Here is a 24,125-nt window from a genome sequence, read left to right on the forward strand (position 1 = left end):
AGGGGTAATATTGATTTCTTATCTGGGCTGGTGTACGTCACACAGGTGTGGATACGGGCCAGTTCATGTGATAATAAGTCATATTATGATGCAATTCCAGAGTTGCAAACGGTGTATCCCCAAACAAATTGATTTACTGATTGTAGACTGTCTATTCTGCGTTGTTCTTCAAGCCATTGGAAACATCCATCATTTAAAACTTGAGCAGGGTCAATAGGTCTGCCATCCGTTGAACAGTTGAACAGTAAACTTGAAAAAAACCCAATGCACTTGGAGAACAAATATGCTTTATCGCTAAGTGTGTGATAAAACATGGAATGGAATAATTCCATTCAATGTTTGATCAAATGCCCACAGTGGGTATATTACAAACCAAATAATCTCGGAAAAAATAGACTACCCATTTCAACAGCAAACAGTGCAAGCTTATGCCAACTTGTTAAACCATTGAGGTTAGTGTGCCCTACAGACGCCGTGTCTTTCACATGAAACGTTATGACATTGTTTGCCCTTTAGTCGGATGTGAGCGATATTGGAGTAAATCTACAACGACCATACCGTTCAAATACGACACTCTTGTCAATCGGCTTGTTCATAGAAAGAGGGTAAGTTTTTTTCGTGTGAAATCGGGTCCAAAAGTTGTTCCAATAGACTAAGCCTTGATTCATTCATCAGGATTTTTTTAAAGACATATAAACGCTCTAAGCAGGAAATCAGGATATGGTGTCGTGAGTCAGCTAAAAACAGAGTACCACGTGGCTCGATAAGCCTACAAATTAAACTGTTGACACTATATCGTAAATGTCATGTTGATATTGATTGACCCTGCCCTATTTTAGAAACAAATAACACAGGGTGTGTTCCTTGTACGACCCCTCTGATACTCTGATACGAGAGTACGCCGAACGGTCACTCGACGAGCAAAATGCGGCTTGAGGCCTAGGACACAGTCTATTTGTGGTAATACCGTGGCCTCATTGCCTAATTTCGGTGTATGCCAAGTTGAACTTTGGTTTCATTTATTGTGTCTAAAACAGGGGTTGCATAAATGCATTCAGTATCTTTCAACATGTCAAACAATATAAGTAGAAGTTTGTATTAAAGAAAATTCATGAAAAATGGCTGACGTTGTCCCTTTCATATGTCCTTCTCGCAGCTTGTCGTGGTGTTCTTATCGTCCTTCATACTACTTGATGCTGATTTCCCTCTTATTACAATGCGTTATTCTGCCCAGTTGTCCAAGGCGTCACACTGACACGGTTCATATAAGACAACGCAGTTGATTATGTTAAAATGTATACTTTTTTAGACTATATACATGTTTATACACGTGCGTGAGTGTGTGATTGCTCGATTGGCGGTTGATTGTTCAAAATATTATTATTTAATTTTGTAAAATATCGACTCTGTACTCCACATTCCAAGGCTGTATGTCTTTAACTGCGTGGTAACAGCGCTATGAACTCCTGTTCTTCTTCTTAGTGCCCCATAGAAGAGAACATATTAGCATCACCGATGTCACCGTTTCTGATAGGCAGAATTCAGTGATGAAAAGCGTATTGGATAGTAAGGGATTCGTTAGTTATTCACTAGGATGGCTACTTCGGGAACTTACATGTAAAAGACGTACAGTCCTGATAGTCAACGTCACAAAAGTATATACATTGTAAAGTGAACACCAAATGTTTGATAGTATCATAAGCGATACAATTTTCTTCCAGCATACTGCGGCTTAGCCATTGTCAACGGCCTGAAAAGGCTTTCTTTCTGATCAGGGAAACGGTCCTTGGCCTTGTGCAGTGAAAAGTCCTCGTTCACCTGGGATATCAAAATGTCCGGAATTTCTATTCATTATCACATTACATATTGAAAGGAGCCTGTGTCTCTGGCAGGTAGTATTTTCCTGAAAGCCATAATCCAGGAAAGTGTTGTGTCTATCAGAAAACAGACAAAAATACAAGAATGTATATTCCCTAAGAAGGTGGTAATAACCAAGTAGACATAATGCCTAATAATCTGGTTGTCTTGTATAAACCATTGTCTGTCATGATTACAATTTCCATTGAGCAGGGCGCAAATAAAAGAACTGAGTGGCTTGGGCAATTGAGTGTGTGTTACAAGCTAGTACGGATACTGACATCGGACGATTTCAACTTGAACGTTTGATACTAGCACTGTGTCCTGTTTGGTACTCGAGATCCTAGCGACGTTTTCGCGATAAGACGACCCACCGTCCCTCCACCCAATCTCGTAATGCAGTGCCGGATCAACCTGGCACCGGGATTAACCGTTCGTAAGTGTGCTGTAGGCGAGTTTGAAATAAGACATTTTCTTGTCTACAATACCGGGTCATATGCAACACCGTGGCAGGCTAATTTTTCACTTCCCCTACCAGGCTTTCTGACGACAAAAGGCAAACAACGAGTGCTTTGAGACGGCGCTATTCGTGTATGTATGTATGTATGTATGTATGTATGTATGTATGTATGTATGTATGTATGTATGTATGTATGTATGTATGTATGTATGTATGTATGTATGTATGTATGTATGTATGTATGTATGTATGTATGTGAGTAAGGTGCGGAATTGTGCATTTTCCTTGAAGCCATTTCTGAACTACATGTATTCTCTATGGGAGCTAAAGTGCATCAGGGAACAGTCCTTGCCCTTGTGCAGGGAAAAGTCCTCGTCCACAATGTCCGGAATTTCTGTTCATTATCACATTTTTAAGGGAGCTTCCATTATTTAAAGGGGTGGAATTTAAGAAACACAGAAAATGTAAAAGTTACCCCGCCCCCTCAAAGCTTTTTTTAAGAAATAAATATTATTATTATTATTATCAAAGCCTGCATATATAGCACGGCCATCGTTATTGTTGACAAAAACTACAGAACGAACCATATTCCATTCCATTTTTTTTAAATTTTCGGTTCTATTTCGGCAATGTCACAGTTCCACACAATCATTTGTTAAATATAACCCCACCTCTATTGTAAAAGTTTGACCTCCTCCATAATCGTTTTGTAAAATTCAATCCAAGGCTCCCTCTGAGCCCTCTCTGACGTAACAGCGAAGACAAGCGCTCAGTGCGCTTGCGCCATCGATAGAGAGACCTTCCCCTTCAATATAATGTGTACGCTCGTACTCGAACGGAAGCAGAGAGGCAGCATTGATAAGAGTAACAAGGGATGATTGAGCGTAAAGGGTAAGAATAAAGTCAAATAATTATCATCAATTTTCCCTTAAAACGGTTTTAGATTTAAGATAAATAAATATGGCCATCAAACTACAATTTGCATGTTGATTGTATCTCAAGCAGTACAGCGGAATCGAGTAGTGTAGAGTACTCTCCATTGTGTCTATTGTTGTGATGACCGTGTTTACCTTCTTGCGGCATTGACACGCATATTGCAGGCCAGTACAGCAAAACTTCATCGTCGAATACTCAAGTGTAAGATCAAGGCGTCGTTAACGTTACTAATTCTAAAAAATGCCACTTTTGACCGACTTCGGTTCGAAGTCCTGAACTGCATCGGCAGTAATCCGTCACATAGTCTCACTTGGTTATACGTAACAATCCATTCTTTGCAGATATTTGTGATCCAAATTTCTACAATATTTACAATTCAAAAACACCCCGCATAGATAAAAGATAGTATTCTCCGTTGCATTGCCCCCTCTTTATTCAAAAATGCCTTTTCACGTTTGAGTAAAGAATCTGTATGTTTACGTGTTGTTTACTTGTACATTGCCGCCGCAGTCGATGGTGTGCATGGATGGACGACCTACATTGTTAGCCGGACCCTGGTATATAAGCGGTAGCTTTAACAATATGCAGAAGTTTTGTCGACCGGAGCAAGTACTCGCTCAGCGGCTATAAAAAGCGCCATCCCCAGGTGGCAGCCAGTCAGTACAAGAATCCCTCTGGTGCGTGCAGGACAACTCCCGGAGATGCTGAAATTTTACCTGATACATCCAAACGACATCGTATCATACGTAAACAATGCGAACGTTACCAGTGTAGCTTTGGCAGTGATTTTGTTCCTATTACTCCGCGCGATCATATTTACATCGCGACCACCTGGCTTTCCACCGGGACCAGATGGCTTGCCAGTGATTGGATGCCTCCTTGATATTATCCTGAGCAACCCTTTCGCAGCTTTCAAACGATACGCCCGAAAGTATGGAGATGTATTTAGCATAAAGGTGAGAAAAATCATCCGGGTCTTTTACATAAAGTTTGAGAAACTGAACATTGATTTAGCGTTGTTCTTGCAAATGTGTCATGTAAAGATGTCATGCCACGACACAAAACTCTGGCATCTCAGTTTGTTGTGTTTTCGCAATCGGACCACGCTGATAAACTTCACCAGAGGGGAAAATGTGTACAGATTAATGAAATATATAATTTGAGTTTTGGATCTTGTAAGGGCCACAGAATTAGTTCAGCATGAACTTTATATGAAACATGACTCAGATAATACAACAATCATGAGAAATAGACATCCTTCAGTATGGCAAAGTGCAACAGATTGAGAAAGAACAAAACTGCTCTTTTTAATGAACTATTTATGAGCAGAAATCGAGAAAATGTGAACTTTTTTCCAGCGACATAATTTGAACGAAGCTTAATTTCAGGCATAATCTGATGTATAAATTAATCCGGGTAAAGTACGGCACGTTAGGTCCAAATTTCCAGTTGTATATCTCTCGTTCCGGAGCACCACCTGGCGACTGTGATAATTTGATTTTGACAGATTTGTCGCTGGATTGTAGTCTTCTTCGACCCCTTACACCGCAGTGAAATGCCAACGATAACAGCGAGTTTAAGTTGACAAAGTAACACGCTTTTGTGGCCGGTGGGCCGTTGAAGGGACGTGACGGTGCCGATATCGTTCTCATTCTTGGTTCCCGTGTGCGTCCTTTAGAAGGGAAAGGTCTACATGCCTTCGGGGCGCCCTAAATTGTCGGTAATACAGAGGTAAAATTTTCTCAAACCCGTAATGACTTGTTTGAAATATCTTCCCTCAATAGGGAAGCATCTTCATCTAAGAGAATTGTATCCTCTTTAGTACAGGCCGTATTAATGTCCGCCCCTCTGCCACAGCCTCTTTAGGGACTGTGCTTCTGCGAACACTTCGAATGTTATATTTCACTGTGTTAGAACACGCAAGGCTACACAAGTCACGAAGACATAGTCTTGCACAGTATTGAGTCATTTCCCTCTACGCATGTGTAGACTATATCTGGGTGAAATCTTGTGTTGGTGAACTCACGCTACCAAACAGAGCATGTGCATAGAAGGTCTATGGCCAGAAAGGACACCGGCCTCCAAAAGGCACGTCACTGTTTCTCGTGACGCGGAAGTACTCTCGCAATTGGAATTCAAATTGGCTCTGTATTCCAGTCCCTGATCAAAGTGTATGGCACTATAAGTTAGCGTCATCTATTGTTGTTAAAGTAAGATGAAACCAGTGGGCGGCTAAGAATAATGATCAATACAGGTGTTTTGAACGATGTTTTTTGTCTCTTTTCTGTAAAGACTCCGGCGCCTTGCGTTCCTGGTAACCTTTCTAAATCATTTTCCTTACTGTTCACTGTAATTGTCGACCACTTGTTGGATAATAAAAGAATATATTGTTATATGAAGAGAATAACTCTGACGTTTAGCAAGTATAATGATAGTAGGCACTTTTAGACAGTCAAGTTGTACCAGTGAAGGCATTCTTGGCCCAATCGCGTCGGCATGACCTGCTTCAAGTCACTTTATTTATTTTCGACATTACCCCCGAGGGTAATTGGGAAGATGCCCCTCAGTTCAACCTGATTGCCTGATTGTGTGCACAGGTCGGTGTCATTTTAGAAGGGCCGGGCGTTGATGCGTGAGGAAACCTTGTGCGCCGTTATGTAATGCTTTGGATGTGAACTATAGATTTTGCTATGATTTTGCAGAGCGCAAAGCTCAAACAATATTCTGGGCTTTGAGTCTTACCTTCGGCTTGTCATTTTGAAATCTCGGCGTTCGCATTGTGTTTACGAAATGGGATATTTTTGATTGACGTGGCCAGGCTGGGGAAAATAACATTTTTTATGATAACTCGAAAATGCAAAAGTGAAGAAGTGTGCTCATCCATCGAGGACGTAGGCCGAAACATTTCAAGACTGCTGAAATGTCCGCCTTCAGAACGTATCATTGTAATGATTAAACATAAAAACGGGTCCTATAATCAGTATCATTCAAGGTGAATAAAATGAAATGTAATATATGAAATGAAATTTACTACATTTCCAAATGTAAAATTCGTATAGTGAGGTGAGTCACAATTTCAAACCCAAATAAAAATGACAATAACAACCGGGTCGTCTTGAACCACTGTTTAGTGATGGTGCCAGGTGTCCGAAACGGGTAGGAGTACCCGGCTAGTATGCTACACCCGTCAAGATTGACCCATAGTGACATATTATGAGTATTCAGGTAGAACCACCAAATTACTGTTTTGAGTCAATTGCAATGTCAAAGCCGGGTATGCTGTCACTCGTCATTTGAGAAACAGGCGAGTCATATTTCGACACAACATCTCCATGTATACCATATAACTTTCATTAATATACTTTTTGAGAGTCCCTGCCTAACAAGCAAAACACTTTCAACACAAAGACTTTTATAGTACTTCATTCATACGGGTTGGGTTTTTTTCCAGTTTCTGTTATTGGATTCTCACTTCCTACAGCCTTTCTTGTGAAGTTTTTGACTTTGGAGTCACTTTCAGGTGTTTTCCTTCCATATACATTTCTAGGTTAGGATAGCGTAGAAATGTGTCTGGAAACCCTAGGGGAGTGAAGTAGGCTTCACTTATCCTAGGTAGAATAACACCATGACGCTTCTTTTTGAATCCATGGGGCAAACTATAGTTTCGCAGCAATTGATGACGCTTTTTTTGTTCTCTATTCCGCAGATTGGTCCATTTTATATGATAATTTGTCACGGTATACGGGCAAACCGAGAGATACTGGTTGAAAAGGGCCAAGACTTTGCTGGCCGTCCCGACATTTTCATCAAGGCATTCGGAGCCGGAGGAAGAGGTAAAAGTGGCGAACACAACTTAGGCTGCGTTCAAAAAAACAGTTAGGGGGGGGCTGGAGGAATTCAAGGGGGATTCGAAAATTTTTGGGGTAGTAGAGGGGGGACTTGAAAGTTTGGCTCTGCCTACAAGGGGGACCTGAAGATTTTTTGGTTAATTTTTTTTACGATTTCAAGGTTTCATGGGTAATTCAAGAAATTTAATAACATTTTAATATCATCCAATTGTTTCAATGTTAGTAATAATTAAACAAGATCTAGAACCATTTTGTCACATTTCATTACCTTTTTCTCGAAAAAAATCTAAAAATGTATGAGTTTTCGTAAAAAACGAACAAGGCTTATAGTATTGGGGCAGAAGCTGCAACAGTTGATAATTTTTTTCAATATTTCTGTTCAGCACATCAAATACAGTTTCTTGCTGTCTCTCTACAGCATACGGAAACACACAATATTCAGTTTGTCGACAAAAGCCTGCATATAGGAATATTGGGTGATAATTGAATTAAGAGTCCAGACTGAAAGTCATTTTTCGATGATACAAATGCGGGATACGTATTCACAGGCTGTGTCGGGCAAGCTTGACACTGGACAGTTCAACCCGCTGTAGGAAGAAGTCTGCTGTATAAACTAAACAAAATTATTATCAAAATTATCAAAGTCAGGAAACTTGAAAGTTATTAGGGAATTTTGAATCCTGGCGCATGAGAATAATCAAATATCAAAGAAAAAAGATGGGGTCACCATGCTTGATTTTCTAAATTTTCACATTCTTATTGTAAAATAACACAGAAGTGAAACTTTGTACAGTAAAGACTCTAAGAAAGTTAAATGAAAAAAATGTGTGACTAAATGAAATAATGTTATTATTATTATTTAATATTATTTAAATTATTTCATTGTTACCAAATTTATTACACCAAGAATTACATGGATTAAAACGTTTATTTGGTGGAATATGTTAACCTTCCATTATTGTCAATTTTGTAAAACTAATAAGTAGCATCTATTATAGCCATGAATTCGCAATTTGCATACTCTCATGATAATCAGTTTGCAAGCTCTTCAGCAGGTGCCATTGGCCTTGCCAGATTGAGTTGGATTAACTCAAGTCGGCTTTGATTGATAAATCAAAAAAGTCCACTGATGCGTTTAAAAATGATATCAATTTAAGAATTTGCATTAGGAACACAACTGCTTATAGCAGGTAGTATTGAACATCTGCCAGCAGAACTGTCCAATACATGTTTATTTTGTCTTTGCGTGCATCCCTAATAAACATGCGGCTATATAATAATTTAGAGGGGAGTTGAGAATTTTTGGTCCTATAGATGGGGGAACCTCGAAAATTTTTGAGCGTATTTAGGGGGAATCTGAAAAAATAAGATTTCAATCGCGAATTCCTCCAGCCTCCCCCAACCCTTATTTGTGAACGCAGCCTTAATATTCCTGTAGGCTTTATTGGCCTTCCCTATCAGGCCCATTGACCTGGTCATACGTTATAATGCCATATATTCTGCCTGACGGAGGAACTGCGGGTATACCTTATGAAGTTTTTCATCTCGGCTGTCTATGATTTAGTAGTAGCTTTCAATTCCATCTGTAGCAGTTCTCATTTGCCTACGTTTTCTCCTCGTCAATCTCCCCTTGTAACGTGTCGGTTTGTGTGTCGCCAAGATAGCGTCGTGAAACAGCAATGTTTACAAAAAGAAAAAAAGACGCATCTCAAAATACTCTCTGTTAAAATTTGGCCTCTCGATTGTCAACAGAGCCATCATGACGTAATCGATCAGAATGCACAAATAACATGAAAACAGACCTTTTTGGTATTTTTATTGAGATAGAGCGTCCTACAGGAGAATATTTCACTCAGAGAAAACATGACGAATTGCCGCGCTGCGAGTAGCTTACTGTGTTCTGGCGTGTGACCTTTAAATGAAGATAAATGGGGGGCCTTGCCCGCATGCTCCTTCGCGAGTCCAACAGTAAGGCAACAGTAACCCAGTTTATTGACCCCTAAGAGAACAGTCATGTGACCGTAAAGTACATGTTGGGGATAAGCCGTTCATGATCTAAAAGTAGAATAGGTATTGTTGACACGGTAACCGTGCTTGAGTGCGTCGGTAAATAGTGGTGTTGATTGCCGACATCTCTAACAGCGGGTCTTCGGGCAAGGACGACGAAGCGCAGTGACATCCCTTTGCGTCGTTTGAAGAGAACAATACACAGGAATGATGAGAAATATTGCCATATATCTATCTATCTATCTATCTATCTATCTATCTATCTATCTATATATATATATATATATATATATATATATATATATATATATATATGAGAATCCTCCCCACCTATCCCCCTTTGTCTGTCTGTCTGTCTGTCTGTCTGTCTGTCTGTCTGTCTGTCTGTCTCTCTCTCTCTCTCTCTCTCTTCTCTCTCTCTCTCTCTTCTCTCTCTCTCTCTCTCTCTCTCTCTCTCTCTCTCTCTCTCTCTCTCTCTCTCTCTCTCTCTCTCTCTCTCTCTCTCTCTCTCAACGATATATCCTCTATTTAAAAGAGCTGACTTACATGCTCTTATTAATGCATTAATTATATAAACTTGGTATGGCGGCGCCATGACAGGGCAGTGACGGAATAAAGTGTAATGAGATTGGATGTCATGAAAATGAGTCGCCCGAAAAGTAGTGACTGAACGAAACTGTATAGGTGCGTTATTTTTCACTTCCTTGGCTGCATTGTTAGTCCCCCCGGACGCAGTCCGGCGGGACTTATAGATTGGGTCCCGTCCGTCCGTCCGTCAGCAGCCGTTTCTCTGTTACCCCTGAGCCGATTTTTCAAACTGTGTGCAAGGATAAAGTACTTTGACAAACATATGCACGTTAATTTATTTCGCGATACGATCCAATATGTCCGCCAGACGGCCATTGTGTCGCAAATTTTTCATGCTTTTGAACCATAACTCAACTATCTTCAAACCGATTACGTTCAATGTTTGTACACAGATAAAGTACTATGGCTTATGTATGCATGTCAAATTATTTTTTGATACGATCCAATATGGCCGCCAGCGGCCATTTTGTTGTGATTTTTTCATGTTTTTGAACCAAAACTCAACTATCCCTGAACCAATTTCACTCAGTGTTGGTACACAGATAAAATATAATCATGGCATATATATGCACGTCAATTTATTTCGCGATACGATCCAACATGGCCGCCGGGCGGCCATTTTTTTGCGATTTTTCCATGTTTTTGAACATAACTCAACTATCCCTGAACAGATTTCGTTCAAACTTGGCACACAGACATTGTATTGTAGTGTGCATGTGCATGTCAATTAACGGTGCGATGCAATCCAATATGGCTGCTGCAGTTTATAAATGTAACTATTGATCTTGCCATGGAAAACACCAACAGCCATAACTTTACTGTCCAAAGTACACAAACATGACCCCCAACAGACCACTATCATGTGATTTCCCAACATTTAACAAATTTACCCGCCCTCTCCCCTGTACTGAAGCTACCAAGCATATAATTCAATCGCCGTAATTCAAACACCATAATCCAGCGGGGACTGTGTCATCAGCGATTACTTGTTTTTCAAAGGCAGCGTCTTGGGGTTTTTCATAAATCTTCCATACCGACCCCCCCCCCCCCCGGATATCAAATCATTTACCCTTCTTCCACAAAACCTTGAGCCATATTCACGGGTCTATGATTATACCAAAGATCAGCCAGTATTGAACGAAATACAATGGTCACACACAATTTACGCTGTAAAACGTATCTCTGCTGAACATTGCTAATTACCTTTTGACGCGTTCCTGGTTCATACTCACACTCGGGCCAACCACGTAAGTCTTCACCTGGCGATCTCTAAGTTACATGTACATCCCTACTGCCTTCCATCCTTCCTTGTCGAGTTTAGGCTTTCGTGAGAGAACAGCACCAACTTGCAAAGCAAAATGTTGATTTTTTTCTATTCTTTTTGTCAAGGTATCATAACGAGGCCTTGCGACAGGGGCCTACCAGAGCAAAAGAAGTTTGCCTTGAGGTGCATCAAGTGTTTTGGCTTGGAAGGAGACTCGATGGAGAAACGCGTCGCCCAGGAAGCAGATGCGCTTGCGCATAACTTGCAAAGAGAGGAAGGGAAGATCTTCAGTATTGCACGCTATCTTCAGTGTGGCACCTGCAATGTAATATGTTCTGTGGCGTTCAGCAAGAGATACGAACACAGCGATCCGATATTCAATCACCTGCTTGATATATTAGATGAACAGTTTGGAGTCAATCCATTCCAGTTTCTGCTGCAAATCGCCCAACTCCTGCCGAAGCCAGTTCGCAAGAGGCTACCTTGGTTGGACCTGGCATCCCCGACGGAGAAAATCATCCATTACATCGAGAGTTTAGTGGCTGAACACAGACAGATCTACAACCCTGGACATCTCAATGATATCATCGATGCTTTCTTCGACAAACAAGATAAATACAAGTCGGGATTGTACACAGATGCCAGGGAAACGTACGAATCCTTCACCGATGACCAGCTGGTGTACTTACTGCTGGATTTTTTCTTGGCCGGGACCGAAACTACGGCTACCACGTTGAACTGGGCAGTCTTGTACATGCTTCGCTACCCTGATGTACAGAAGAAAGTTCAGGAAGAGCTTGACCAAACATATGGCAGAGGTAAGCATTTCCGACCAACGGACTGTCAAAGCATCATTCCGGTGTCATCTTTTACAATCCCAGGAAAATCTACCGACGCAGTATGATGTTAGGGCTGTCTCATCAGTGATCAATATTTTGTTGTTTGCTCGTTACAGGTTCAAACGTGGTTCCAACGCTGAAGGATAAAGCCAAGTTAACATTCACATCGGCGACGCTAATGGAGATACAGCGAATACGACCCGTAGCGCCATTGGGCACGCCTCACTGCGCCGTCAGGAACTCTAAACTAAGCGGTTACTCCATCTGGAAGGGATCTACTGTAATCAACGACCTGTGGTCAGTTCACATGGATGAAGAATTCTGGGAGCAACCGGACAAATTCGACCCGAATAGAATGCTGGATGCGAACAATGAAGTCATCAGACCGGTTTCATTTCTGCCGTTCTCCATAGGTAAAATTTTAATTCCCTCAAGTCAAACGTAAACGACAATGCATATAGCGAAGATAAAAATTATAATGTACATTCCCTTACGCATGGTTTGGAATAAGTATTTATTACCATAGCGACTATTTCACAAAATTTTCTGAACAACTGCAATTATGAAATATGACCGAGCACTGTCTCTGACAAAAGGTACAATTTTCCCCCGGGGACAGATATTTGGACTCACAAACTTTTCCAATTCTTTTCTGATCTACCACTGGTAGGCTCATTTTAAAACCCTTTGAATAAGAAAAACTTTCACCGTCTATAAGATTTTGAAAATCGAAAAAAAATATTTTTCTCGATAGTGTTATACAGGGATGGCGGCCATTTTGGATTTCAAATATCGGTAAATCTGGGATATTTTTTCTTTAGTACCAAACTTTACACGGTGATCCCCGATTTTTATTCTTGATTTTGAAACTGAATAGTTGAAAGTTTCGTTGAGGAAATTTGAGCAAAAGTTTATGTCTTTCCCTTCCGATGCGCACACAACTTTAAACGATTTATACTTTGCTATGCGTCTGTTTTGTAGGACCGAGAGCATGTCTGGGAGAACAGCTGGCCAAGGCCGAACTCTTTATATTCTTCACCACGTTGCTGCACCGATACGAGTTTGCTGTTCCGACAGGAGAGAGGCCCCCCACTGATGAGCCCCATTTTGGTATATCGCTGACTCCGAAGCCTTACAAAGTCTCAATCAAACCAAGATACTAATTATCAAAGCATCCCCTACATTAACAAACAGCTGCATGATAGTAAATCGAAATTTGCCGAGACTGGTTGCACTGAAATAATAGCCGCAGACTGGCGTCTTTCGTGTGGATCCTTTCAGATATCGATACAACATAATTGTTAAGGACCCAGTAGTTGTACTTTTAGTCCTTATTAAGATGACTTTTAGTTTCTGACAAAGGTTACCTCAGGTTGATTTACTCAACAAGAGATGTCTACCTATTTAAGGTAGAACGCGCCTCGGGGACAGACATTCGGACTCTCAAACTTTTACAATTCTTTTCTGATATACCTCTTGTGGGGTTCATTTTGAAGCTCTTGGTGAAAGAAAAATTTTCACCGGCTTAGTTTTTCGAAAATTTTATTTTTTTTCCTTCATACAGGGATGGCAGCCATTTTGAATTTTAAATATCTGGAAATCTTGAGTTATTTGTCTCTGGTACCAAAATTTGCACGGTGACCCCCGATTTTTATTCTTGATTTAGTAAGAGAATGGATGAACGTTACATTGAGGAAAGTTTGAGCAAAAGTTAAAGTCTTTCACTTTCGAGGCGCATACAACCTTAAATTCCAAAGTGCAGAAAAAAACACTACATTAAGTTTAAACTTTTGCATTGTGCGTTGTGCCCCTCTAAAAGAATGCACATTGCTGCCAATGTCACAAGAAGTATGGTAAACCATTTTGTGAGTAGGCTATACCAGTAGAGAGAAAAAATAATGAATATTGCGCCTGATAGCATTGCATATGATTAAAACATTACTTTTGAAAAAAACTTCGTAGAATCAGGCAGCAAAACCATATTTTGATCAAATATTGGATCTCTTGCTAAATTTTACATGCCTTGTTTGTGCAAGTGATATGTTAAGTAATCCTGGCTGACGTCCTCAACTTAATTTTTACACGTCATTTATTCAAGAGGTATCGTACACCCAGAAAATGATGTTTTAGACGAGATTGCCCTTTCATTATTTTATAGCCCGTTTTTCAGAATGTTGCTCAAAATGATACAGCTAGTTAAATGACTTTGATTTTGATGGACTATATCAGCTGCCACCGAAACTCACAAATGTTTATTTTTATAGACGCTAAGCTTTTTCTAGGGTCTATTTTTGTTTGAACGCACAATTTTTAAGTCTCCAACATTTAAAAAACAACAATATAGCAGTTTAAGTGAATTTAAAACATTTATCCATTGAAAATACATTATGCAAAATTATTCATGAATTTTTATATGCGATAGTGATATTTAATCAAGATGGCTCTCCATGGCCAATATTTTATATGTTACGACATGATGTAGCAACTAAAATTCTTTTGTTTTTGGATAGACTGCATTAACTGCCACTGAAACGCACAATCAGATTGTTTCTCACATAGACGCTAGCTTTTCTTGGGTCTATGTTTTCTTGAAACGCACAAGTTTTGTCTAAAACATTGAGATACAATCATGTACACTTTATTGAAATTTAAATATCTATTATATATTGCTGTTATATTGTATGAAATTATTTGAAATATAAAAAAATTCAGCAACCTCTTAACTTGCGCTCAATATTGATAAATATATTATAGCTTTGTCAATACCAGTGAATTTTGTGACGTCATATCCATACATTATTACTGATAATGTATTCCATTATTCAGCATTGCGGCCCCACAGCGAGCAAATTTTTTTTGGAAAACGAAAAAAGGACTGCGCATTTAAAAGGAGGGAAAATATTGGATAAACCATGTAATAAACAAAACTATAAATCTTGATAATCGTGCACAATATTGATAATAATGTCTTACTGTACGATTTATCACATTTTTTGAGTCCTCGCGCACGCATTTGTCGTCTGTCTGGCTGGCGCTCAGCATACACTGGTTGTATTACTAGTACTACGTTTGTTTACAACATGGTTCGCTTCGTTGCCGTATAGGTGAAACAGAACTCAGTACGTTTGCAAACTCCTAGACGATACTGGGTTTGACACATGGCATATTATGCATGTCAGTGGCCATGTAAACGATGCAAGCGTGAAAGGCTACTCGAACCAGCCGTAAACGAGCCAACAACGGCAGCTTGCTGTCATCATGGATGTAAAAAACCGGAAGTGTCTACGGACATACTACGGAGCCATTCAAAGTCTCGGTCCAAGGTCAGCTACTACCAACAATCATGACGACCATGGACTCTCCGTTGATCTAACATCTCGGCCACCTAATTCTGATGCTTTGACTGTAATCGGAGACAACTTTCATTCATCGTTTTTTCTCCATGTCTGTGATTTTACCTTGCCTTGTTCTCGATATCGCGACGGTACCGAAGCCCTCCAGTATGTTTGTCAACTGTACCTTTCAAGCACCCGTTTACGTCAAGTTCTGTCGTTCGCCGAAATAAAATAGCTCTTCTCAAGAAGCCATCGAAAATTAAATTTATAGACACAATTATTATTGAAATATAAACATTTGAATAACAATGTTGAACTCTGTTGATATCGTTAGCAATGAATGCTGTACTACTAGCGACATAATAATGATCGTATTGATCAGCTGATACCATGCAGCTCGCTGATCATACTATAGATGTCGATGCATGAACATTCCGTTTTCTCCATCTCTGGCATTTCACCGTGTCGACTTTTTGAATGGCATGATATTTAAAGGTGATGTTTCAAGTTTGATATAGACGGTAGGGATGCAGATACTTTTCATTTCCTTCGAAAATACATCGTTTTTCAATTCAAAATGAACCGTGAAAGTGCTGGTCATTTTTTGTGCTGAACGTGCGTGTTCAGTGCAGTGCACTGTGCAGTGTGGAGTCAGGGCCGATCATGCTGGACGACGCTCACTGGCTTCAAACTCAGTTTAAATTTCCTTTTTTATTCGTTTTCTACAACTACAAATTCACTGGCATTGCCAAAACTATAAAATAATAGCAATAATGCACCCCCTCCCGGCCCATAATGGACTCAAGCAAACTTTGCACTTCATAATGTACTCGGCTTCGCCTCGTACATTATGTCGTGCAAAGTTTGCTTTCGTCCATTATGGGCCGGGAGGGGGTGCATTATTGCTTAAATAATTATCGTTGCCTATACTAGAGATCTCGCGATACTTTGACTTTCTTCGTACCCATCGGTAGTTAACTGATCTTTTCAAACACGTGAAATTTTGTATGAGGATGTTGAATATGTAAAGTGTAAGTTCATTTTTTTACTTTGCTTCAATTTTCACGAGTAGAGGTCAAATGATAATATACTATGATATTTCGACATACAGGGAGGACAGGCTTTCAACAAAGAGTGGAGCGGTATGATATTTTTGATTGTTCATGGAACAAACATCATGGTTTACAAAGGGACCGAAAGTTAAAGCTACCATCCTTGATAAGTCCATCAGCCTTTAATTGAAAATCTAAATTCAACCTCCTCATGTGTTCATTATTACCTCTTGCATTTTTGTAATTTTTGTGTTGATACTTTCGTGGCTGTCGCCCGGGCAACCAGCCGGTTTGATTGGATTGTATCATACGTTGTTTGATCCTTATTACATGAAACTGCATGTTGATTTCTTTACCTTGTAGAGACACTTACATACATAATGATTTTGCGTTTATTACATGTAACATTTTGGGGATTCGTTTCCGATTGTCGCCCTAGAGTCATTTGCCTTATGCTCCGATCTTTAGCTTTGTATGAACAGTAATCTTTTATCTCTTGTGACACTGTCATATTCCTGCAAAGAAATAAATTTGTGTTTCACGAGACCCGTGTTTTTTTAAAAAAAAATCATAGTCAGCGAAAACCCATCATCTGAAGCATTTTGCTGTGTTTTTAATCAGTTCGTTTTTTGTTGTGTTGAGCCCTAGGCTTCAAAATATGTTAGTAGCAAAAGAAAGATTGTTTTCTAAGATTGCATTCGCGACATCCAAAAACCAATCTTCGTCGTGTGTGACGGCACATAACTCATATGTTACGTCACAGTCCCTCCGTCTAAGGGCTGTAGCTACTTCCACATGTTTTCATCCGCAAACCGGGAGGAAAATACTGCGCGGTAGTCAACTCAAAACAATCGTTGCGTCTTCTTGTAGACAGGCGACTGTTTTTACTGGCTCTGCCGACGAGAGGCAAACGACTTTTCCGCGGAACCTAAGCAGATCTCCCAGGGACTCAAAAGGAATCGATAAAACAAGGCCTGTCTACAACTTTCACACAAAAGTATTGAACCTGTAAGAAGAACGCGAAACGATCGTTGAAAACGCTCACTTCGATTCGGACTCTAATTTTAGAAGAAAAACTGGGAATAAGGATGAAAGAAGGCACCACTTTACAAAGTGCCGGTACAGACACCGAGTGTGTCCCAATACGGTGCAAGATCTTGTGCACTCAATTATTGTGAAGACATTGAGTAATACCAGTGGCGTACACAATCCTATACAGCTACGTATTCGTATGACATAAAAGATGTGCCACAATACATATCACCCAGGAGAGAAAAGATTTCTGGCACTCGCTTTGAAACACTTCAATGGCCTGGGTCGATTTGAAAGAATACCAATCGCAGGCGAATTTTGGAATTGCAATTATATATTATATTCACATAGTTGCATGGAAGCAAAGTCGCTCCATATTTAAACATAAACCTCGACCTTTCTAATCGCTGCTCACTCCGATTTCCGTTGACGTTTAATTTCTGAATTAATATACTCTGTGCTATTGAGGAGCCTTTGAATGGTTATCAAATGTGAGCGGGGTTTAATTTTGTCCTCAATCTTCGAGCCGGGTGACACAGTTTTTGATAGTTTAGATTTTAAACCGGATCGCCTTTGAACAAAGTTCAATTTTTTCCCACCGAAAAACTTTGTTAAAAAACTCATAACAGATTATTTCCGTCGCAAGCTTTTAGTTACTCTAAACGCTGCAATTTAGCCTTAAAAATCGAGATGCATTCGTTTCATATAAACATATTTCTCCTTATTATTTCGTATGCGATCGTCCCTTCACTGTCATCCGGGTTGTGAAACGAGTCTCACCGCCTCACTCTCCCGTATACCTTTACACATCAGCGGCAAGAAAGAACGTCCGATGAAAAAGAACGCTTGCCTTTCCCCTGTATGGCGTTCATAAGGTACCCTCTGTTCGAAATGGCAGGCCTGCAAGATGAGGGATGCTGCAAGGTGACAAGTTCGTTGTTCTGGTTGAGGCGTTCATGAGTTACCAAGAAAGCGGGTCAGTGCACTTACGATCCGGTGAACAACTGTCATCGCCAGGCCATTGACCACCACACCTGCCGAGTTCAGATCACGTGATCGACATCCTTGACCTCGTTAAGAAATCTAAGATGCTTAGGGCACTATTGAAAGACTGGCAGGTTTCGTTTTATAAATAGACTCTGTGCATTTCGAATTTGTGTGGATGACTTGCAGGATTTGAGATAAAATATTCACCTTTAGGATCCACGTGTGTCACATGGGTTTGGTGGCTGTCAAGTGAGTTGGCAGTTTACTTTTAAGAGTGTTTACCATGATATAAATTACCTTGGAGTGAATATTCATAGCGCTTATGGGAGACTAAAAAAAGCCTTCGATATAATTAAAGAGCAAAAAACCCTTGCCTGTAGGACAAGTACGCCAAAGGTAAATTTCGAAAGCAATCATTGTAGATGCACCTTTATTCATCCCACGATAGAAATTCTCGTTAAGTTGGACTCGATCAAATTAGAAGACTTGGCTACCTTTTCATAATTGACAGTCATGATTTTGATGAGTTACAAGTGGCAAAGCCGAATATACATTGCGGTTACGATCTAAGATTTCCGCTGTCTGTTGTGATATGGGAATTGGGAGCTTGGTGTGCCACATATACTTTCTAGAGGTCGTTCGCTTTTGCAAGTGGACAAAATTAAGCACCTTGACCACAGAATTTGGGTCAAGGCTAACTCTGCTCAAGGAGCGATATGACTATTTTGACGATCAGTATAACGTGTGTAATTACATGCATGGCATCGAAGACAGTTCCCGTCCAATGGATGTATTTTTCTTATCTAATCAAAGATTTCCAAATTTTCGTTTGCCATCATAACGGGGCACATTTGAGATCAAAATTGGAGCATGGGGGCAGAATTCGCGAGCGCTCTCGCCTACGATCAACCTTACTATGGCTACCAATTCGCCCAATCTCTTGAGGTGTAACTGTGTCACAAAAGTACCATACACTACATTGAAATTGACGGTGCATGTTTTCGACATCACGTCATTGACATGGCTAGCTCTTCAACAAAGGTCAACCGTAGTACAAAGGGGAAGGACTTCAGCGTACCACACAAGAGTGCTTCATAGCCAACCCTGCCTGAAATGAATGGAACATTCGATCCAGTGATTTACGTACAGGTGAACCGGTTTTAGAAAGTGTGAGCGCCTTGCACTCCGAGGCCTAAGTAATTGTGTTCTATAGAATTGGTCAAATAGGTATCTCATCCATAAACGCTCTCTGATTTACTACTCAGCATGACAGAAAACAGCGACACATGAGAGGCATGGGGGCCTTTTTTAACTTCATGTGAGAAGTAACCCGCAACTGCCTACCCTGTCCTTGATCATCTCTGGAGCATGCGCATAAATATACACCGACGACTTTCATGAACAGAACGATCGACAGTGGAACATTGACAAGCAATTCGCAGGTGTGTACCTGCTCTATTTCCGATATGTAGCCCAAGCTCGGCTAGAGTGGAAAGCAAACGCTCGTAACCGGGCCAACACATTCCACTCGCTCTGCAAAATCGGACCCCTGGTAAGGTGGTACAAAAAACACAACGCCCGTATTTCAAATCGGAAATTGGCAAATACTATCTTGCTAATGGGATAAATGCCAAGTTTTGTCTCTAGAGTCGGGTCTCTGATTGGCAAAAATCAAATTACCTCAGAATAATCCTTATGTTGTGTGTTTTTTTTCACCCCGAAGTTTGGGATACGCTTTATCTCTGTTTTAATTGCGCCATCAACGGCAGCGACAGCAATGAAACTGTCAGGAAGCAAGCAGACGTGACCTTTCCCAAAGTGCCATCGCGAAAACAACAATGGCTTGTTGTAGGCAACAAAACGACTGTGCTCTATTCTTTTCAACAGATTATGATGCTAACCTTTTATCGCTACACAGGCTCAAACCAAAAGCACGTTTAAAAGTTTATCGTTTTAAAATGGCCATTCAATAAAAATGGCATTAGTGGCTCAACCTGCGATCGGATGTCTTGTGGATTCATCATTTAATTGCCTCTTCCCCCACGACAGCAAAGCCCAGAAATCGAAGTCTTAGTGCTGACATAATTTTTCCCCCAAACGTCACACAGTCATAACGTCGCAAATTTATCCTACTGCCACTGAACAGTAGAAAGGAGCAACTAAAAATAACCATGTGTTTAAAAAAAGTTAGCGCTCAGCAACTACCTGTTGGTCCATATTGATGTTGAAACCTCTCCAGGCAAATCGGTCACAACGGTCACGGTAACCGGGTTTTAGATCTCGCGAAGTCAGCGCCGCGTGACATGAATTCGGTGAACTGCGGAAATGATCTGTTTGTTTCGTTTGCCCTATCTATTCTGACCCGTACTTTAGTGGCGATAGGAGAGGTAGGGGAAAATTGATGTCTGATAATTCAGAAATAGTCCGCGATAGTGTTCTATTGCACAAAACCTTATCACTTGTTTTGCGCGTTTAACCTATCTTCAGTTGTTTGGGGATTTTCACGAACGCGTATTACTAAGTCTATCGCATACATCAATTAATTATGCACGTGACAAGTTTTTTTTTTCTGAAGTTAATTTTTACGTAATGAATTCCCAGTAGGTTTGATACAGCTATTCCATTCCCCAAAAATCATCACCTGTAGTTCAGATCACAATGTATCAGTCTATGTTGTTCCGATTCTGTTATCTCTGATGAGCGCTGAAATAATTTGATGACTCGGACTGTAATCCGATAGACAGCTGGAGCAAAAACAAATACAAAGGCAGATATTGCCGTAGAGGGAGACATTTGGGTGTCATCATGTCACGCAAAAACGATCGTTCACATTGAGCAAGCTATACCCACATTTACATGAATTTTGATCAACTTAAAAAGGGACAAAGTCGAAGCTTTAGAACATTTTTTACATGAAAAAACAAAACAAAACAAAATATACTTCATCAAAAGAAACCAAGAAGGTGCAGCTTAAAATAATATAAAATAATATCGAGATATAATACGGCCAGTGTCAACTGTAGCCGGGTTGATGCGAAAGTAAAAGGCGCGACACATTGCGATTTAATTGTTGTTCTCTGTTTAGCATGTGAAGAGGCAGACACAAGTAAATACGTCCCCGCTTCTCTCTATTTTTCTGATATAAGCGGCATTAAAATGAATCATCTTTCTCCCAAGTGGTATTTATTTTATGGTTTGTCTATGGAGCGTCGTAGAAAGAGGATAAGTTCCGCAAAACAACTCTTTCAGTACGTTTGAAGACGCAGCCGATTGATATAGCTCTTTCAAATGACGTACAAAAATAAAGTAGTGCATCACAAACCTGGTTCTCAGTCTATTATTGGTTAGATGTAGCTCGTTTAAGTTTGATCCAACTGTGGGAACTGAAAGTCTGCTGATTGGCCAAAGGAAAGCAAGGAACTGGGTATACATAGTACCTGCCTTGCTGCAATATAAGTCACAGCATACAGAGTAATATTACTGCCAGACAGATGTTTGACGTTACATTACTTCAAATCAAACTGTTACATACCTTCATATCAAAGCAACAATCAACGAAAATATACAAATGATAAAAAATGCCACTGTCACGATTGTGCGATATTGATATCAATCAATCAATTTTGACTGTGAATCTTGTTTCTGAATCCATTTCCAAATACGAAATATTATTTATCGTCATTTCAAGGTAAATAAAAGGAATATTGTATTGCAGTTATTATTACTATTCGATAGTTCTTATCTTCTCCGAAATGACTATACTGAGGTATGTATTAGGACAATGAGTGAGGTATTGAGGTATCTATGATGTAAAGTTACTTATCTGTCTTCCTATCAACAGTCTTAAAGGGAGGCGGTCGTCGGAACTGCGCGTGTGCGACTTTCTTGTTTTTCATGGATGATATCTAGATGCATCATGTCAACATAGCTGCAACATTTAAAGGTTTGCGATATTCATTGTTAACAAACATGTTTTAGCTTTCATCAATCGCTAAAGTAGCCTTGATACAGTGTCTGTATTGGTCGTAGGGGTCTCTGGCAACCTTTGAGCAGAGTTCCGGCGACCCCCTCCCTTTAAGTTTATTGCAGCTTCACTGCGATGTAATTTGAATAAAAACACCCAACGGATCACAATCATGAAAATTCGAAAAACATTATCAATAATACAGTTAAACCTTCCATGTGATATCTTCATCTGTTTTATCCTGTGTCTATAGCGAGGTATTGATGTTTTGTGCGTGTCTGACGCGTTAAGTGCGCTTCAGTAACCTCCCATCCACAAAATGTCTGTCTGCATTTATTTACGTTGCCGCTTCAGTCGATCCTACCGTCTCGTCGCTCGTTTTTTCGGAAACAATGCACTAGTGTCTGTCTGTCTGTCTGTCTGTCTCTCTCTCTCTCTCTCTCTCTCTCTCTCTCTCTCTCTGTCTGTCTCTCTCTCTCTTCTCCTCTCTCTCCTCTCTCTCTCTCTCTCTCTCTCTCTCTCTCTCTCTCTCTCTCTCTCTCTCTCTCTCTCTCTCTCTCTCTCTCTCTCTCTCTCTCTCTCTCTCTCTAACGCCAACGCGCACTTTCTCTTGTTCTTGCTCTCTGCCAAACCACGCCTATGTGTTTTAAAGTTCCTGTGTACGACTTCCAAACGAATATCTTCACTAGAGTGGAAATGCCACGAGAAAACCTATGTTCCTCAGAATACGCTGGTATGAATGGAACCTAAATGCTCCGATGATTATAGCTGACTGTCAAGGCTGTTTTTGAGTTGGCGAATCTCACCATAACCCGAATTTGTCGCTGTGCTTTTCCTGGCTGACCTGCAAGAAAGAAAGGACAGCGCAAACATAGAACTTGTAAAAGCCAGTCGTGAATCCATGATGCTTTTTGTAGTTCTTTATGTGAAAAAAATTGTATAGTCATTTTTTTGCTGTAATTTTGCTTTGAGAATGTCTTCTATGTCACATAAATCTTTTAGTGGCGTTTCAAGTTCATCATGCATCAAGAACTTTTGAAATATTTCTCTGAATTTATTTGCTGGAAATATGTCAAATAGACCCAAAGCAGCAGTCCCAAATCCTTGGTTCTCGCATCGGTGCCTGTTGGTATTCATTATTGTTACTATGGGTTTTTTGTTTTCCATTGAAAGTTGTGGATTTGTAAAGTGAATCGATTTATTTAAATATAAAACTCATAATGGCCTTCTAATTAATTAATTCTAGTCTTCCTGTTGTAGGGGCTTATTTTGCAGTTCTTAGAGTGAGAACATTTTTCCATAATAGGTTTTTGAAAATAGAAAATTTTCTTTTTCAAATAAGAGTTGACACAGGGATGGAGGCCATTTTGAATTTCAAATTTATTTCTCCAGTTCCAAATTACACACGGTGACCCCCTGAAGTTAATTCTTGATTTGGTAAGAGGATGGTTGAAAGTTTCATTGATGGAAGTTTGACTTTCGAGGCGCGAGCTACCTTAATCGTTTCTGAACACCACTCAACACTTCATACTCACTTCCCGAACCTCTCGCCCTCCTCCATCGTTTCCTGTAAGTCCTCCCCTTCTGTCTCGGGCAGGAACAGCACCAGGACCCCGGCGATGATCGAAGCCACGCCGAAGAAGACGGCGGGCAAGTTGATCCAGAGTTCCGACATCAGCAACAGGTGAGGCGCAAACATACCGACGATGCGAGCGACCAGGGAGCATGTGCCTACACCGACAGATCTGCGAAGGAAACGGAGACCAGCGCTATGGGATGCGTCCACCTTTGAAGTTGTTTCTTGTTTCAAAATTTTTTATTAATAAATCACAATATTCATTTGTATCGCCCATGGATACAGCACTGCATTTCAAGCGTAAATTGCAACAGTTATCAGTGGCTCCTAGGTACATGTAGTGTGATGCGAGCCGTGTCGTCAAAAGTGTTTCATGGCAG

At 40.3% G+C, this 24,125-nt stretch overlaps 3 protein-coding genes across 3 annotated transcripts in view; 2 read left to right on the forward strand and 1 right to left on the reverse strand.

The window, feature by feature from the left end:
• LOC139143798 (multiple epidermal growth factor-like domains protein 6) overlaps positions 1-24,125 on the forward strand; it is a 435,859-nt gene that overhangs the window by 155,160 nt on the left and 256,574 nt on the right. The gene's annotated exons all lie outside the window — the stretch shown is intronic.
• LOC139143784 (cytochrome P450 2D4-like) lies at positions 3,849-14,567 on the forward strand. Its single transcript, XM_070714335.1, has 5 exons — positions 3,849-4,209; positions 6,960-7,086; positions 11,086-11,778; positions 11,916-12,212; positions 12,781-14,567. Exons 1-5 carry the CDS (start codon positions 3,955-3,957, stop codon positions 12,960-12,962), a joined length of 1,554 nt encoding a protein of 517 aa, XP_070570436.1. The 5' UTR covers positions 3,849-3,954; the 3' UTR covers positions 12,963-14,567.
• Positions 22,721-24,125, reverse strand: part of LOC139143072 (organic cation transporter protein-like) — a 16,152-nt gene continuing 14,747 nt past the window's right edge. Inside the window, exons 10-11 of the mRNA XM_070713238.1 lie at positions 23,705-23,914; positions 22,721-23,013 (exon numbers count right to left, since the gene is read on the reverse strand). Of these exons, the coding sequence (XP_070569339.1) occupies positions 22,932-23,013; positions 23,705-23,914 (292 nt within the window). The 3' untranslated portion in view covers positions 22,721-22,931. The remainder of the gene's footprint in view (positions 23,014-23,704; positions 23,915-24,125) is intronic.

The sequence above is a fragment of the Ptychodera flava genome, chromosome 11, assembly GCF_041260155.1.
Source record: "Ptychodera flava strain L36383 chromosome 11, AS_Pfla_20210202, whole genome shotgun sequence".
NCBI classification, from domain to species: domain Eukaryota; kingdom Metazoa; phylum Hemichordata; class Enteropneusta; family Ptychoderidae; genus Ptychodera; species Ptychodera flava.